Raw genomic sequence first — 20,246 nt, 5'->3', positions numbered from 1 at the left:
CCTCGACTCTGTCAGCCATGTCAAATTAGATTGATGACTTTTCCCCGCAAAGTGCATTTGCATATGAATTCTCATAAACTGTATAAAGATGATAAACTGTATAGTACAATACGTAACTGTTTTATTTGCTTAAACAATATAAGTGATGGCATTTATGTATACATATGTTACATGAATTCTATTAAACGGTCGCAATATATATATATATGTATATGTGTCTTGTCGTCTTTACACAACACCGAACTGTCGAAAAGTACCTGGTACAATGGCCCTCAACCGACACCAAAGTGTCGAAAATATTTGAGTGCATAAAACGAATTGTTTTATATCAAAACTATCTCTATGTTAGATTTTTTACACTTCGGGCCGACACCATCTAAAGACATTACTAAACACGTGAAGTTGTTGGGGCATTATTGTAATGGGAGCGTGACCATTGTATTCGAAATACACCTGTGTAACAAAGAACACGTGGCTAAATGTTGGTTTACATAACTTTCGGGAGTACCTGCCATATACTGGTCAACCGAATGAGTCTTTGTTTTAAGTAGAATTGTGAGTTTGGTTTGACACGGTGACTGCTTTTAACAACAGTCCAGTAAACTCACTGATGCGGTCTCACATAGTGTAGCTGATGCGATCTCACACTGTGTAGCTGATGCGATCTCACACAGTGTAGCTGATGCTTTCTCAAACAGTGAAGCTGATGCGGTCTCACACAGTGTAGCTGATGCGGTCTCACACAGTGTAGCTGATGCGGTCTCACACAGTGTAGCTTATGCGGTCTCACATAGTGTAGCTGATGCGGTCTCACACAGTGTAGCTGATGCGGTCTCTCACAGTGTAGCTGATGCGGTCTCACACAGTGAAGCTGATGCGATCTCACACAGTGTAGCTGATGCGATCTCAAACAGTGAAGCTGATGCGATCTCACACAGTGTAGCTGATGCGATCTCACACAGTGTAGCTGATGCGATCTCACACAGTGAAGCTGATGCGGTCTCACACAGTGAAGCTGATGCGGCCTCACACAGTGAAGCTGATGCGGTCTCACACACTGTAGCGTATGGGGATAAAAACCTGTTCGGTGTGACGAGCTAACGCTTTAACCACTTGGCTACCCCACCTTTAATATATCAAGTTAATGAAAGTTTAAAAATAACTTAAACAAAAAACAAAAAACAAATTAACAACAAAATGATAATTTTAAAGAAAATAGTATTATCGAGGTTATTTATGCATTTGGAACACAACACTGACGAGAACTAAATATTAACTGGAATTTAATGCACTGTTTCCTGGAAACACATGGTACTTGGAGGCCGCTGTATCCATTGATGCTCTTCTCAATCCGGCTTGCAGAGGTCATCAAACATTTACACTCTCTGTTGATGGGTAAAAAGTGTATGGATTAAAAAAGCATAAATTTTTCAGGCTAACCTATTTTCCTGAATAGTAAATATGAGTTAAGGGACATCAATCCCAGCGGAAGACAAACCAACACAGGGCTCTTTGTAGTTGATATGGCGACGTGTGTGCTGCGTATACAAGGTCAGCGTTGCATTCATTGATTAAGCTTAAGGTTCTTGTACACACTTGTTCGTTGAAAGTGTGACGGGAAAATCGGTCAAACTAAACAACTAGACCAAGGTGATCATAGGATGCAGTGTGACAGGAAAGTGGATCAAAATCCGACACCTAGACAAGGATGATCCTAGGATGCAGTGTGACAGGGAAAGTGGATCAAAATCCGACATTTAGACAAGGGGGATCATAGGATGCAGTGTGACAAAAAAGTGGATCAAAATCCGACATTTAGACACGGGTGATCATAGGATGCAGTGTGACAGGAAAGTGGATCAAAATCAAACACCTAGACAAGGGTGATTATAGGATGCAGTGTGACAGGGAAGTGGATCAAAATCCGACATTGAGACAAGGGTGATTATAGGATGCAGTGTGACAGGAAAGTGGATCAAAATCCGACATTGAGACAAGGGTGATCATAGGATGCAGTGTGACAGGAAAGTGGATCAAAATCCGACACCTAGACAAGGGTGCTCATAGTATGCAGTGTGATAGGGATGTTGATAAAAAAGCAACAACTAGACCAGTTTGTTTGTTTCTTGTTTAACGTCGCTCACAGCAATATTCCAGCTATGTCTGTTATCATTCGAATCCGGACCAGGCAATCCAGTGACTGACATCATGATCCATGTAATTGGGATACATCAACCAAGTCAGCGAGCCTGACCACCCGCTCCCGTGTGTGATCATAGGAAGCAGTGAGACAGGGATGTGGATCAAAATGCAACAGCTGCTCAGGGGTAATTGTAGAAGGCGGCGTGAGGCAGCAGAGAGTACGATCTGTCATCCTTAACGAGGGACCCAGTAGCACCTTTCGAGACAGCCACATCTATGATTAAGAGGCGATTAAGATGAGACTAGTAATATTGCCACATTAGCAAAGCATAGCATATTTTTATTTTTCAAAATTGAAATTTCGAGTATATTTCTCGTTATTCACATATACTTAATCCTTTTCCTCGAAATTTCGAGTGTTTTCTCGTTACTTCGATATCTTTTCTCGCGAAAATAAAATGGAAATAAAGAGAAAATAATGGAAATTACGAGAAAATAATCGAAATAATTTTCAAATTTTCGAAAAACATAACAAATAATCGAATTACGGAGAAATTTCAATTTAAAACAAATATATATAATTATGATACCACCATGAGGCTTTCGTATCAAATACCACAGCGTCACAGTTAGATGAACCACGATAGATAAACAAAAACAATCCGATATCTGTACAACCTGTCCAAACCAGACAAAAAGAAAGAAGTCTCTATAAGTGAGTGGGAATGGTTTTACGCCGCTTTGGTCAATTAGCCATCAATATCATGGCCAGGACCACGAGAAATGGGCTTGACACATTGTACCGGTGAGGGAAATGGAACCCTGTCTAGCAACCGCTTTAACCACAAGGCTACCCCATCGCCCCTTACTGTGAGAGATTTACACACACACACACACACACACACACACACACACACACACACACAAAGGTTATATCTCTGTATGATAAACGTTCTAAAATTCCTTTGTGAGTAAGTGAGTGATTTTGGTTCAACGCCGCTTTGAACAACATGTCAGTTATAGCACGGCGTCAAGTGCCTGAAAGCCAAAAGGGATACAGACATTGACAGATGAACCTATAGATGGATGGATGGACCACGGATGAAGACACATACTCAAATTACCTGCGTGAAGGTCAGCTAATGGAAGCAGCTGTCCGGTATTCAATAGCCGTCTTGATAAATACTATATATTTATACATGATATAAAAGCTCTGACCGATAATACATAAAAGCACTTAGTAGGTATACAATATCTAACTGGGCAATAAAACTCTACTCTAAAAGCCCTGGTATATTGTCCGTGTTTGCGGAAGTGCATATAGATTAACCGTTGATGGAGTCGGCTCTGTCGAGTGACAGCCTACATCATGGCGCAACGACTATCCTTCCACATGGGACAAGGATGCTCTGTTCAATGGCAAAGGAAAATGTCCAGTATTTTCCAGAGGTTAGCAAATAAGATTGGTGGGTCAATGAGAAATAAATTGCCCGGTAATTGAGGCAAGCACCACACGGCTGACTGTCTACAGTGGGTAATGTGCTTGATGCGCTATACTCCGCCATTTCGCATTTTCCACGGAATCAATAACCGACTTCATTTAAGATATGTGTGAGAAGATATTGGGGGATCTTCCAGACTCGTGATTTCCCTAAACATTGAGAATGTACTTCCAATGTGGACAGACATGTAGTAATAGCTATAGACTGTACAGGTGGTACCTAGTAGAGGTGTATATGACTAGCTATAGACTGTACAGGTGGTACCTAGTAGAGGTGTATATGACTAGCTATTGACTGTACAGGTGGTACCTAGTGGAGGTGTATATGACTAGCTATAGACTGTATAGGTGGTACCTAGTAGAGGTGTATATGACTAGCTATTGACTGTACAGGTGGTACCTAGTAGAGGTATATATGACTAGCTATAGACTGTACAGGTGGTACCTAGTAGAGGTGTATATAACTAGCTATAGACTGTACAGGTGGTACCTAGTAGAGGTGTATATGACTAGCTATAGACTGTACAGGTGGTACCTAGTAGAGGTGTACATGACTAGCTATAGACTGTACAGGTGGTACCTAGTAGAGGTGTATATGACTAGCTATAGACTGTACAGGTGGTACCTAGTAGAGGTGTACATGACTAGCTATAGACTGTACAGGTGGTACCTAGTAGAGGTGTATATGACTAGCTATAGACTGTACAGGTGGTACCTAGTAGAGGTGTACATGACTAGCTATAGACTGTACAGGTGGTACCTAGTAGAGGTGTATATGACTAGCTATAGACTGTACAGGTGGTACCTAGTAGAGGTGTACATGACTAGCTATAGACTGTACAGGTGGTACCTAGTAGAGGTGTATATGACTAGCTATAGACTGAACAGGTGGTACCTAGTAGAGGTGTATATGACTAGCTATAGACTGCACAGGTGGTACCTAGTAGAGGTGTATATAACTAGCTATAGACTGTATAGGTGGTACCTAGTAGAGGTGTATATGACTAGCTATAGACTGTACAGGTGGTACCTAGTAGAGGTGTATATAACTAGCTATAGACTGTATAGGTGGTACCTAGTAGAGGTGTACATGACTAGCTATAGACTGTACAGGTGGTACCTAGTAGAGGTGTATGTAACTAGCTATAGACTGTACAGGTGGTACCTAGTAGAGGTGTATATGACTAGCTATAGACTGTATAGGTGGTACCTAGTAGAGGTGTATATGACTAGCTATAGACTGTACAGGTGGTACCTAGTAGAGGTGTATATAACTAGCTATAGACTGTACAGGTGGTACCTAGTAGAGGTGTATATGACTAGCTATAGACTGTACAGGTGGTACCTAGTAGAGGTGTATATGACTAGCTATAGACTGTACAGGTGGTACCTAGTAGAGGTGTATATGACTAGCTATAGACTGTACAGATGGTACCTAATAGGGGTGTATATGACTAGCTATAGACTGTACAGGTGGTACCTAGTAGAGGTGTATATGACTAGCTATAGACTGCACAAGTGGTACCTAGTAGAAGTGTTTATGAATAGCTATAGACTGTACAGGTGGTAGACGTGTAGCTCACCCTCGCTTTCACTCTATGTGTAATTCACAACTACATTCACTCCGTGTGTAATTCTCCCTCACTTTCCCTCTGTTTGTAATTCATCCTCACATTCACTCCGTGTATAATTCACCCTCACATTCACTCTGTGTATAATTCACCCTCACATTCACTTTGTGTGTAATTCTCCCTCACATTCACTTTGTGTGTAATTCTCCCTCACATTCACTTTGTGTATAGTTCACCCCCACATTCACTTTGTGTATAGTTCACCCTCACATTCACTCTGTGTGTAATTCAACCTTCATTCACTCTGTGTGTAATTTGCCCTCACATTTACTATGTGTGTAATTCAGCCCCACATTTACTTTGTGTATAATGCACCCCTAGTTTCACTTCGTTTGTAATTCACCCTCATTTTCAGTCCGTGTGTAATTCACCCTTACTTTCACTCTGAGTGTAATTCACCCCCACATTCACTCTGTGTGTAATTCAACCTTCATTCACTCCGTGTTTAATTCACCCTCACATTCACTTTGTGTGTAATACTCCCTCACTTTCACTCTGTGTGTAATTCATCCTCACATTCACTCCGTGTGTAATTCACCCTCATATTCACTCCGTGTATAAGTCACCCCCACATTCACTCTGTGTGTAATTCACACTCACATTCACTCTGTGTGTAATTCAACCTTCATTCACTCTGTGTGTAATTCACCCTCACATTCACTCTGTGTGTAATTCAACCTTCATTCACTCTGTGTGTAATTCACCCTCACATTTACTATGTGTGTAATTCAGCCCCACTTTTACTCTGTGTGTAATTCGACCTCAAAATCACTTCGTTTGCAATTCACCCTCATTTTCAGTCCGCGTGTAATTCACCCTCACATTCGCTTCGTATCTAATTCACCCAGACCCATGAAGATCCGGGTTAGAATAGGTCTTCAGTGCCCCATGCTTGCCGTAAGATGCGACTTTCGGGATCGGGTGGTCAGGCTCGCTGACTTGGTTGATACATGTCATAGTATCCCAGTTGCGTAGATGGATGCTCATGATGTGAATCACTGGATTGCCTGTTCCAGACTCGATTATTCACAGATCGCCGTCATATAGCTGGAATATTGCTGAATGCGACGGTAAACAACAAACAAACAAACTGGTCTAGTTGTTGCATTTTGATCCACTTTCCTGTCACACTGCATCCTATGATCACCCTTGACTAGGTGTTGGATTTTGATCCACTTTCCTGTCACATTGCATAGTATGATCACCCTTGTCTATGTGTCGGAGTTTGATCCGCTTTCCAAAACTAATTCACCCCAACATTCACTCTGCGTGTAATTCACCCCCATGCTCACCTCCTTTAAATTGGGACCGCCTCCGTGGTCGAGTGGTAGAGGGCGGTTGGGTAGCCTAGTGGTTAAAGCGTTCGCTCGTCACGCCGAAGACCCGGGTTCGATTCCCGACATGGGCACAATGCGTGAAGCCCATTTCTGATGTCCCCCGCCGTGATATTGCTGGAATATTGCTAAAAGCGGCATAAAACCACATTCACTCACTCTTGTGGTAGAGCGGAAGCTCTGGTGTTCGATCCACTGATGCGTCATACGAGATGGTACATGTTGTTACCTTGCCTGGCATTAAGCTGACAAAATTCGTGTTTTGGCTGACATTGAGTGCACTTCAATATAACACGAAAATATAGAATGTGCAAGTCTATACGATCGCATGCCATGAATCCGTTTGGGAACACAAACTATTCGTTCTCCTTTGAAGCAGCTCACTAAATCCGCCAACTACACCAAGCATCTACTATACACACATCACAGCCCTGGTCAACTGATTGAGTCGTGACATTAAATGTCTCCAGAAATATTAATCGAATTAATCAGGCTACTTACTCATCAATCACGTGGGGGCACTGTTTACCCTGTTAGCCGACAGATGGCGCTGTATTGATGTTGCTCGCCGGATTGTGTTAATGGTGTGCTAATAAAATCCATTGGTGCCTGTGCCTGTCGCTTTGAGAAGAAGCGTTCGTAATGTATAGATAGATATACATACATGTCATTAAATGAGGACCGTCACGTTTCGCGATGACCCCGAAATTTGAATTTTAACGGATTGCATGAGTATTTGTTTCTTGTTTAACGCCGTACAGAACGATGTCCACCTATATGACGGCGGTCCGTAAATAATCGAGTTTGGACCAGACAATCCAGTGATTGACATCATGAGCATCGATCCACGCAAATGTGTGTTGATGACATACATCAGTCATGGGCGATACTCTGTAATCACAAGGCTATCCCAATGTCCGCGTTGCTATTGATTTTAATAATGACGATGAAAACTAAAATAAGCGAAGATGAAAAGTGACCTTTGTTGACGACACTTCTCATGACATCAGGTCACGTGTCTCACTATCATCGCAAATAACGCAACAATTAAGCGTGTTATTTTAACAATGTTTCATTATTAAACTCGTCTCTTTTCTTGAGACTTAGGTGAAGTTTACAAGTTTTGCCAATATTCTGAAAACAATGCACCTTCTGAGAAAGGAGCCTGGAAAATCAAACGCTTGAGCCACAAGGCAACCCCTCGTCAAGGTAATGCAAGGCATGCTGGGGACGATCTTGACGATGACTGACGGGTGCCTGTGTACTCGGTTTAACGTTGCATTCTGGCACGTGTGCAATATACACAGCTGGCAGTCACGTGAAATTATACTTTAATTCTGGTTCGTCAGGAAAATATGTCGGTACTTCAGCAAACTGAGTCAGACCATTTGCCAATCCTATGTACTCTGACGTTTCGGTCACCGTTTTCGGTGTAGGTTCTAACACCGGTGTAAGTTCTAATACCGGTGTAGGTTCTAATACCGGTGTACGTTCTAATACCGATGTACATTCTAATACCGGTGTAGGTTCTAACACCGGTGTACGTTCTAACACCGGTGTAGGTTCTAATGCCGGTGTAGGTTCTAATACCGGTGTAGGTTCTAACACCGGTGTACGTTCTAACACCGGTGTAGGTTCTAATACCGGTGTAGGTTCTAATACCGGTGTAGGTTCTAACACCGGTGTAGGTTCTAATACCGGTGTAGGTTCTAACACCGGTGTAGGTTCTAATACCGGGGTAGGTTCTAACACCGGTGTAGGTTCTAATACCGGTGTAGGTTCTAATACCGGGGTAGGTTCTAACACCGGTGTAGGTTCTAACACCGGTGTAGGTTCTAATACCGGGGTAGGTTCTAACACCGGTGTAGGTTCTAATACCGGTGTAGGTTCTAACACCGGTGTACGTTCTAACACCGGTGTAGAGTCTAATACCGGTGTACGTTCTAACACCGGTGTAGGTTCTAATACCGGTGTAGGTTCTAACACCGGTGTAGGTTCTAATACCGGTGTAGGTTCTAATACCGGTGTAGGTTCTAACACCGGTGTAGGTTCTAACACCGGTGTAGGTTCTAACACTGGTGTACGTTCTAATACCGGGGTAGGTTCTAACACCGGTGTAGGTTCTAATACCGGTGTAGGTTCTAACACCGGTGTACGTTCTAACACCGGTGTAGAGTCTAATACCGGTGTACGTTCTAACACCGGTGTAGGTTCTAACACCGGTGTAGGTTCTAATACCGGTGTAGGTTCTAACACCGGTGTAGGTTCTAATACCGGTGTACGTTCTAACACCGGTGTAGAGTCTAATACCGGTGTAGGTTCTAACACCGGTGTAGGTTCTAATACCGGTGTAGGTTCTAACACCGGTGTACGTTCTAACACCGGTGTAGAGTCTAATACCGGTGTACGTTCTAACACCGGTGTACGTTCTAACACCGGTGTACGTTCTAATACCGGTGTACGTTCTAATACCGGTGTAGGTTCTAACACCGGTGTAGGTTCTAATACCGGTGTAGGTTCTAACACCGGTGTACGTTCTAACACCGGTGTAGAGTCTAATACCGGTGTAGGTTCTAACACCGGTGTAGGTTCTAATACCGGTGTAGGTTCTAACACCGGTGTACGTTCTAACACCGGTGTAGAGTCTAATACCGGTGTACGTTCTAACACCGGTGTACGTTCTAACACCGGTGTACGTTCTAATACCGGTGTACGTTCTAATACCGGTGTAGGTTCTAACACCGGTGTAGGTTCTAATACCGGTGTAGGTTCTAACACCGGTGTAGGTTCTAACACCGGTGTAGAGTCTAATACCGGTGTAGGTTCTAATACCGGTGTAGGTTCTAATACCGGTGTAGGTTCTAATACCGGTGTAGGTTCTAACACCGGTGTAGGTTCTAACACCGGTGTAGGTTCTCATACCGGTGTACGTTCTAACACCGGTGTACGTTCTAATACCGGTGTACGTTCTAATACCGGTGTAGGTTCTAATGCCGGTGTAGGTTCTAATACCGGTGTACGTTCTAATACCGGTGTACGTTCTAATACCGGTGTACGTTCTAATACCGGTGTACGTTCTAATACCAGTGTAGGTTCTAATACCGGTGTAGGTTCTAATACCGGTGTACGTTCTAATACCGGTGTACGTTCTAATACTGGTGTACGTTCTAATACCGGTGTACGTTCTAACACCGTTATCGAGCAAGTCAGGGGTCTGACTTGATTCATAACGGTGTTAGAACCTACACCGAAACGTCGCTCTTAATTGTAATACAGAAGTTGTTCATCCATAAATTTGTATCCTTACTTAGTACTCCAACTTCTAAATGCCTATCAAAGAATTTACTCTGAAGAACATCCTACATTCAGCATGTCAACCCATTAAGAGGCCTGAAACAACTCATTTGTTAATAAATCATATAGTTAGATACAGACTCCCCGAAGATAAGATAACCTCGTATCAAAAATATCTATGCATCACTGCGATTCAGGAAATGTTTAATGATTTTTTTATATTAGAAGAACATAATGTTGATACTGCTGTAGGAAACTTATCTATAAAGCACGATAAGCAACAACCGCCCTGGTTTGATATAGAATGTACTAATCTAAAATGTTGTAAAATATAGATTGCTGAACAAGTTTAGAACATATACATGTCATATATTTACTCCTTTATCTCAATGCGATATCTGAGTACAAGAAATGCTGTAAACAAACGAAGAATATATACCATGCTAAACTGTGTGAAGATATATAGTGGGCAGCTAAACATGGAGACTATAAACGTTTCTGGACTTCATTAAAAAGGGCGATACAAGGTAATGCATCTAGTTACTCCTTGTCACCAGATATCTGGTTCACTTATTTTAAAGATCTACTTAACCCCGCATTTAATAACTTGGAAGCAATTTCCCTTTGATTGTTATGTAACTAAGTTTGTAAACTCCCATTTATGTGAAGACTGCAACGAGTTACCATTTACAGATGATCTATTATCAGGCAGGTGAAATGTCAGAGAAACAGATTGAGTGTGCATTACAAAATTAGAAAGCTGGTAAATCTGGTGAAGATGGAAGAAGGAATATTAGCTGAATATTTTAGGTTATCAGGCAAAATTCTGATACCATATTTAAAATTATTATTAAATACTGGGGTGTTTCTATTCAACGTTTTACAATGTATTTATATTGCAAGCTTTATGTTCCAAATATTTATGTAAACCTAGGAGTCGCTTTATTGTGTATTTGCAGATTTCAAAAAGGTAAAGACTTGTATTAAAACACAGTCTGGTGGAACACAGAGCTTCTTAACATCTAGTGGTGTCCGCCAAGGATGTATATTAAGTCCAGTTGTGTTTATGTTTTTCATTAAGGAGCTCTTGACAGAAATATATAACGAATGTCATCATGGTGTGTTTGTCACACAAGATATTAGAGGTTTCCTTAATCATTACCAGGATATCAAGTCTGCTATAGAACCAGAGAAGTATATAAGTATGTTAGATGAGGAATCGCTTGTTAGGGCATTATGTAAATCAGAGTGTCATTACACAATTTCAGTGTAAATTTTAAACGTAGATGTGAAAAAATGGAACGTTGAAATGGGTATCTGTAAAAACTGCCAATTAGGGGAAATTGAGGATGAATTTCATGTTTTATTAGTTTGTGATAAGTATGAACATCCTAGAGAAAAGTATATTCCGATGTTTAACAATAGGCATAAAAACAAGATGATAATGATCAGTCTTATAAAATCCAAAAACTCTGCTGTTATTCGTTCAAAAGCCACGAAACATATATTCTCTGTCAGATAGTTTTTATAGATATCACGTGACTAAACAAATGAAACTGAAAATGTCAACTGTACAATGGGTCGTGTGGCCTTAAATACCAAATGAAATATCTATCTACTTTAATTCCCAGGTGACAGCGCAACTGTCGCGAGAACTGTTACTATGGAAATTGAATCAGGCTTCTTTCACTGAAAGGGGCGGTCGGGTAGGCCATTGTTGAAAGCGTTCGCTCGTCACGCCGAAGACAGGGGTTCGAATCCCGACATGGGTACAATGTGTGAAGCCCATTTCTGGTGTCCCCCGCCGTGACATTGCTGGTATGTTGCTAAAAACGGCGTAAAACCATACTCACTCACTCTTTCAATGATAATATTAATATTCAGTATTTTGAATAAATCAAACTATTATCAAGGTTCTCATATGGATATGTATAGAGAGAAGTATTGGTCAGCTAATATTATAATGGTATTATGATACGCAGGCATCGTCTTCTCTGTCGTAAGGCCGGTGTGGTAGATTAGTGGTGAAAGCGTCCGCCCGTCACGCCGAAAACCCGGGTTCGATTCCATACATGGGTACAATGTGTGAAGCCCATGTCTGGTGTCCCCCGTATAATGGTACTGCTGGAATATTGCTTAAAATAATACTCACTCATTCACGCTTCTGTTTACATACAAATATTTTTTTCATGTTTACAAACATATTCTCCATCCTCTCCGCTTGTACACGTGTTTGGAGACTTTCTCACAATAATGCAACTTGACTTTCTCACACTAATGCAACCTGACGTTTTAACACTGATGCGACCTGACGTTCTGTGGAAATAAAATGTCAAGCGCCTGAACAGACCCAATAAATGTAATTACGCTGCTCTGTTTCGACATATACACTAGGTGATCTTTGTAAGTCGTGCTTGGTGAAATGATGACGGAGTCGCTACCATTGGAGATGCGTGGTCGGGGTGACAGCTAGTAGACCGGGTAATCCATTCATGACTTGGGACCCGTGAAAGTCCGAGTAGAGAAAAGGTCTTCAGCAACCCATGCTTGCCATCAGAGGCGATTATGCTTGACGTAAGAGGCGACTAACGGGATCGAGTGGTCAGGCTAGCTGACTTGGTTGATGTATGTCATCGTATCCCAATTGCGAGGATCGAAGTTTACGATGTCATCACTGGATTATCTGGTCCAGATTCGTTTACTTACAGACCGCCGTCAAACAGCTGGAATACTTCTGAGTGTAGCGTTAAACAACAAATAAACAATCAAACAAACAAACAAAACTATTGATGACTTGGAACTCAACTCCCAATGAATGGATAATGGCCTTTACCCAGTTCAAGGCGATTCCTCAGGGAGTGTAATAAATCAAAATCCCAGACCGTGGGAAACAATCGATTTGTGTCAGTAAAGCCAAAAGCTGCATATTTCATGTTAATAAAATAAAAACTTGTGAACCCGAATGCTATAAACTTTGTCATATTTTATTTGTTTAATTTTAGAGTCGAGAAGGGTATAGTGTAATGTAAGATTTCATAGACTAAATGTTAGTCTAAGGTATAGAGTTTGGAGATTTATACGTTTATAATACTTCCGCCTCTCACTGCGTCCGCTAGCTGCTGCTGGCTGATAGCGGAGTGTCTGCCTCGGTTAATGTCAACTGTGTATTCTTGTCCACGATCTGAATTGTGGATGTACAACTCCTGCGTCAGCATTCCGGGAGCCGTTTTTTCATGGATCGGATCATTTGAAGGAAATTACATTTGCCGTATATAGTACCGGTATTCACATCTTGAACTTCGTCACTTCAGGTACTTGTGAGTGTGACTTACAGTTATTTTCTATTTGTACATGCATTAGTCCAGTGATAATAGCTCCCCAGCACTATATTGCTTGTAAGAGGTGTCACTCACTCACTCAGTGACTCACTCACTCACTCACTGTCCTAATGAGCGACAAACGGGTTCACCAGACTACTGTGTCGAGAATAGAGAGAAATACACAGCGAAGACCAAAGAGATATCAGATCCAAGCAGCACATCGTCAGTTAAGCATATCACCTTTCTGACATAGCCTCAATATTCCCAGCCAGTGACACATATCACTATAATCATTCCCCTGTCAATCCAAGCAAACACCAATCGCTGGACATCGGCTACAACGACCGACCGGTGGTCACGTGGATATATATACATTAGTTACAGACAAGGGTCGAGTTGATATCAATCAATAATAGCTACAAAATACCGCATTTTTTTAATGTGTAGATAGGATCCTCGCACAGGCAGACGGTGGGAGTCCTGGGGGGGGGGGGGGGGGGGGGGATATATAGAGTGGCAAGGACGTATTTTAGTTCTTGAAAGCTTACAGAAGATGGAATGTCCGCCTCCGTCAGACGAAGGCGATCGACTGGGTAGTCCGGATTGTTCGCCATGGGACAAAACTGGTCTTCCCTGGGCCTTGACCTTCTGATTGCACGGCTGTGATATTGACACTGTAATGCCTGCATGAGTAGTATTGATACACAACGTGACCCTCTGGTTGTATGGTTACAGTTATGACACTGTGATGCCTGCATGAGTAGTATTGATACACAAAGTGACCCTCTGGTTGTATGGTTATAATTATGACACTGTGATGCCTGCATGAGTAGTATTGATACACAAAGTGACCCTCTGGTTGTATGGTTACAGTTATGACACTAAAATGGCTGCATGAGTAGCATTGAATACACGACATGACCTCCTGGTTGTATGGTTAGAATTATGACACTGTTATGACTTCATGAGTAGCATTGATACGCAATGTGACCCTCTGGTTGCATGGTTACTATTATGACACTGTTATGACTTCATGAGTAGTATTGATACACGACGTTACCTTCTGGTTGCATGGTTACAATTATGACACTGTTATGACTTCATGAGTAGTATTGATACACGACGTTACCTTCTGGTTGCATGGTTACAATTATGACACTGTTATGACTTCATGAGTAGTATTGTTACACGACGTTACCCTCTGGTTGCATGGTTACAATTATGACACTGTTATGACTTCATGAGTAGTATTGTTACACGACGTTACCTTCTGGTTGCATGGTTACAATTATGACACTGTTATGACTTCATGAGTAGTATTGTTACACGACGTTACCAGTATTGTTACACGACGTTACCCTCTGGTTGCATGGTTACAATGATGACACTGTTATGACTTCATGAGTAGTATTGTTACACGACGTTACCTTCTGGTTGCATGGTTACAATTATGACACTGTTGTGACTTCATGAGTAGTATTGTTACACGACGTTACCTTCTGGTTGCATGGTTACAATGATGACACTGTTATGACTGCATGAGTAGTATTGTTACACGACGTTACCTTCTGGTTGCATGGTTACAATGATGACACTTTTATGACTGCATGAGTAGTATTTATACGCAACATGACCCCTGGTTGCATGGTTACAATGATGACACTGTTATGACTGCATGAGTAGTATTGTTACACGACGTTACCTTCTGGTTGTATGGTTACAATGATGACACTGTTATGACTGCATGAGTAGTATTTATACGCAACATGACCTTCTGGTTGCATGGTTACAATGATGACACTGTAATGACTGCATGAGTAGTATTGATACACGACGTTACCTTCTGGTTGCATGGTTACAATTATGACACTGTAATGACTGCATGAGTAGTATTGATACACGACGTTACCTTCTGGTTGCATGGTTACAATGATGACACTTTGATGCCTACATGAGTAGCATTGAATACACGACGTGCCATTCTGGTTGTATGGTTACAATGATGACACTGTTATGACTGCATGAGTAGCATTGAATACTCGACGTGACCTTCTGGTTGTATGGTTATAATTATGACACGGTTGTGACTGCATGAGTAGTATTGATACAACGTGACATTCTGGTTGAATTGCGGTGATACTCATACATGCAGCCCCAACTCCTAAACTACAAACACCTAAAGGCTGACAAGTCATCTTTCAACTCCTGAATCACTCTCGGCGTAACCAAGCAACCACGCTAACTTTCTGACCTTGACCTTTGATATAGTTTACAAAATAATTCTATTTATTAGATTTGCAAAAAAAAGTCAAACCAACATGATCAACTATATTCATAATGATTAATAAAATCAATATTATTTGTATAAGCAGCTTAGATTAACTTGCGTTTAGCCATTGAGGTAAAAGGTTCCAATACCAAGGTCATATGATTGATAATGAATGTAAACACAGAATCTAGATGAGATTAATACATGAATTACGATACTTATCTGCACGTTCATTACACAATTACAATGAATGGTATCGTGTTCTTATTGAATAATAAAGAATTGTTGTGGTCGGCCCTAAGTCTAGAGTACTGGAATCAATATATTTGATCGAGAAATGCTCTGCATTGCCTTGGAAATCCCATGAGATCAGGTCTGTGGTACTGTGGATATATACAGTTTACCACGGAAAGACCTGCCTATGCCCTGGAGTGCCTTGTCATGCCCTTGGGTATCCTGCCATGCCCTGAAATGCTTTGCCATGCTATTGTATGATGTTGGAATGCAAGAACGTGGTGCTTCGGGCCTATTCACTCTACCTCGGGACACTGCCATGGATACAGGTAATCTACACTGACCCTGAATCCCAAAGGGAAGATCACTTGAGGAAGCATGTCTTTCTATCAGACAAATCAGCATAACGGAATGCGATAGCATGACTCTGTGCAGGGGTTTATAGAATTATAGAATAGAAAGGATAGTTTAACAACCCATAAACTATGCAGGGAAAAGGATGGTGCATTAGAAAAGACCTGACACGTACTGGCACAGGGGGACGACATACACCATGGAGTGATAGCTCAATACTGTCACGCAGGAGCCCTGGCAGCATTAAGGTCAGGTGTCAGTACTGTATGAGAGCACGGAGTACGCCACTCGTTTTCCAGAACGGTCTCAACCCATGGTATTCCGGACCGCCAGTTTCGTCGAATGTCTATTGTTTGAAACGCACGCACGCACGCACGCACGCACGCACGCACGCACGCACGCACGCACGCACGCACGCACGCACGCACTCCTTGGGTGTCCTTTCTTTATTCATCATTTTTCGGTTGATCGACCCTCGGATAACTCGAAGAATTTACGAGGGTCCTTTCAACTTCGACTCAACGGTGTCTGTCTGTACTTGATAATCACGGGGCCCCGGATGGCCCAGTGGTCTAAGGCGCCGCGATTCGCTGTGCAGAGTTGGGTCCCTTGGGCACGCCAGAAACCTATGATTGTGGGTTCGAATACCGGTTCGCCCCGATTATGTTTCTTGGTTTGTCAGCACCATACCCGTGCTCGTCGGTTTCACCGAAGACCAGCATGACTTCGGGCTTTCCTCCCACATTAAGCTGACACGTCGTGATGTAACTGTAACACTGTTAAAGAGGCGTTAAACCAAACTCACTCACTCACACTTGATAATCACGAAAACGGAAAGGTATACGAAGCAAGACTTTGAAATATACAGTCTGATTGGAAGTGTTGCACTGTTGCTGGGGTATAAATTAATCCAAAACATAACTACACATTAGATCACAGCATAGGTTGCCATTATGTTCACTGACGATTAGTTAAACAAAATGCTGAAATATGTCAATTTAGCTTTTAATCACAGTGCGTGAAGCCACGAAACTGCCAACGTACCCAATATATTTTTAAACAACGGCCAAATATTGTTCTTGGATGTGTCAGACTCCTGTGTGTTTCACACGAAATCACGCCAACCATGCTCTCAGGCTCTTGCAGTTACGCTATAACACAGGCTTGGCACCGAAAGGTGTGACCCGTTGCCAGTGGCGACCAGACTGAAATGGTCAACGAGAGGTCACCATGACAAACTGTCAGCGACTTGGGGACTTGGGTTATCTGGAACAGTGCGACCGATATCTTGACCTCCACAACGACTGGGAATCGACTCAGGGTCCTGTTAAGCCAATCTCTCTCTCTCTGAACCAGTCTTTCCTTAATCTGCTCTTTAATTCGCTGTCTCTAAAATCCGCTTCTGGATCTTGTTTGTCCTGTCTGTATTACCAGACACGATCAATTATTCCTCCTCATTCCCGTCACCACGTGATGTTTGTTTAGTTTACCGCATGAGGAGTTATCGCAAGCCCCCTTTCCATAGTTGCATGCGCATCATGAACATCATGAACATCATGGACATCATGAACATCATGAACATCATGAACATCATGAACAAAGTAGGGAAGAATAAATAAAAGCAATAAGGAAATATTTCAGAAATGATCTTGAAATCATCAGAAGTGTGCACCACATAAATGCAACTATTTCTTCTTGAACAACATCTGTTTGTTGCAGGCCTATAACAGCAACATGTGCAAAGAAATACATCTAAACTGTGCCGCATAAGCTGATTTAAGAGTTTTTCGGAAGCGGTTTATGAACTATTCGATAACTACTTATCGTCAGATATATATACTTCCATAAAAATATAAAGTTTTCTGACACCCTTCTGTAACTGTTCAATTTGTCATTCCCAGTTCGACATTGTTAATTACCGTTATGAATTAATTCAGAACAATTCCAAAATACAACTGTTTTTTGGAATTGTGCACGAACACAGAAGTTGAAGAGGAATACATCTTGAAAATTTCTAATAAGGATGCACCTTATGTTCCTTGGTCTGTCTCCCAAGTGGCAAAGTCTGCATTACCCGAATCACACATAAATCTTATACGCTTTGATACACCAGAAATAATGTTCAAAGCAAAATGAAACTCAACTCATTTATTTATTTATTCATTCGTTCGTTCGTTCGTTCGTTCGTTCGTTCGTTCGTTTGTGTTCTTTTTTTTCTTTTTGTTTTGTTTATTTATTTATTTATTTATTTATTTATTTATTTATTTCCTACTATGTTTAGTAAAACGTTTATCCATTGCCATGTACATTATACACATCGGCATCTTTTGTTTCACTTGTGATGAGGAGACAGGCATTGCTTCTTTATAGGTTGTTACTTAATGAGCATTTTCTTTCTTTGTTCCAAATTTTTTTCATGGCTCGGTTTCGAAATCAAAGTATATATGTCAGCTTCTCCACATCGATTTAACAAAGACCCTGATAGCTTATTACGGGAACACACCCTCGACCATCTAGTACTGATGACAGTAGACAGGTATAGTAAACCAGACTAGTTGCATTTAACTCCTGTCCCGCAACTGACTTGTAGCACAATTTAAACAAGGTTTGGTGGATGTTCAGTTTCCCATCTGTCTCTAGTAGGTTTACGGAACATGTAGATGAGCAGTGTGCTGGTGTCTGGATGGGCGACATCTTGGGCCATACTCTGCCGTGGCGACATGGTCGACGGTATTGATTCTGTCGACCTGCCAGAGTGAAGCGTTCTTGTCATGCCGAGCCTCCATTGAACAGAAATAATGAGCGGTTGGTTAATTGCCTGTGTGTTATGAAAGGACCTGACATCTGAAGACCTTGGAACAGCCTATATGTCATTATAACGAAATGCAATAAATGTCTGACATTTCTTTAAACATCCAAACAATCAAATTGCAAAGGAAAATTGGAACGATGCTTCCTAAAGAAATGTAGAAATATGGTTTCTATGGCTTTCCGAACACACCTGCCCAATGACAAGAAATAAGATATACCTCGAACTTCTAACAGAATATAATTGTTTTATTTCTCTTGAAAACAGAGACGCTTCTCATCTAACAAAGAGAATATAATGAAACTGACGCCCTCGCGAAGGAGGATGCAGACAAAAGGCTGCTCCCAACCTGGAGGAATAGTCCACAGGGTTAGGGGTAGATTTGGACACAGATATAGGCAAACTATTCACAGATTGCAGGTCGCTTCAGACACAGTTACGTACACAGACGAGGACACACATTGACATGCAGTTACATAAATAGACGTAAAACCAAACAATGCGTAAACACAGGCATGGAAACAGACATAAACTTCGACACGGCGACAGACAGGCGTAGTATTATAGGCATGAAAGTGTAATACATATTTAGATAATTAAAGGGAAGTTAAATCAATAAGTCATAGAAATAAGAGGGAATGTTTACCAGATATTATAACAAGAATTGGCACCATCTCAGAGTGTGGGGACTCGTATTATAGGCATAAAAGTACAGTAATTAACAACTAATTAAAGTAATTAACAATTCATTAAGACACCTACGTGATTGTATATAAAGGTCAAGAAGAGGAGTTGAAACCAGTAAGATATGATATATAAATATATATATATAGGAGACGGGCAACTCTGATAGTTGAAGACTACGGGGAACATACTTAGCCACGAATAACCAGGGGTGAGGGTAGTAGGTCGAGGGTTATACATTAATGATTAACCAGATGGGAATTTGGTAGAAAGTGGAACGGAGATGAGAGGGATGAGAGGGACGGAGATGTTAGGGACCTGAGACATATATGGTATTGGGGGGATGGGGGGAGGGGGGGGGGAATAGTTCGAATTCCAAAAGGGTGAGAAGCTGCATCATAACAAGTCTGAATAAGGTGCTGGTTATTAGATAAGAGTGGGTTAGAATGATCTAGTGTAGGGGGGAAAGGTGGTTGACCAATGATAGATGGAAAAATGAGTACAGCTGTGATGTAGGTACCGGTTTAAAAAGGGGAAAAGCCCTAAATCAAAGGGGCGAGAGGACGGCTAACAACGGCTAGAGAGCGGCTAGAGAGCGGCTAGGGAGCGGCTAGGGAGCGGCTGGGGAGACTACATCTGGACTGGTGCTCCGCTCTCGGCTTGTTGTCTCGATC

General features: G+C 41.7%; 1 protein-coding gene across 1 annotated transcript; it reads right to left on the bottom strand.

The window, feature by feature from the left end:
- Window positions 1-836: 836 nt before the first annotated feature.
- LOC139466898 (uncharacterized) lies at window positions 837-9,528 on the bottom strand. Its single transcript, XM_071248624.1, has 2 exons — window positions 8,487-9,528; window positions 837-1,057 (listed from the first exon to the last, which is right to left on the bottom strand). Exons 1-2 carry the CDS (start codon window positions 9,526-9,528, stop codon window positions 837-839), a joined length of 1,263 nt encoding a protein of 420 aa, XP_071104725.1.
- Between the last annotated feature and the right edge of the window lie 10,718 nt (window positions 9,529-20,246).

The sequence above is a fragment of the Haliotis cracherodii genome, unplaced genomic scaffold, assembly GCF_022045235.1.
Source record: "Haliotis cracherodii isolate W230 unplaced genomic scaffold, xgHalCrac1.p SCAF_19, whole genome shotgun sequence".
Classification (NCBI taxonomy): Eukaryota; Metazoa; Mollusca; class Gastropoda; order Lepetellida; family Haliotidae; genus Haliotis; species Haliotis cracherodii.
Note: the sequence above shows the minus strand (reverse complement) of the source record. Positions and strands in the feature narration are given on the sequence as shown.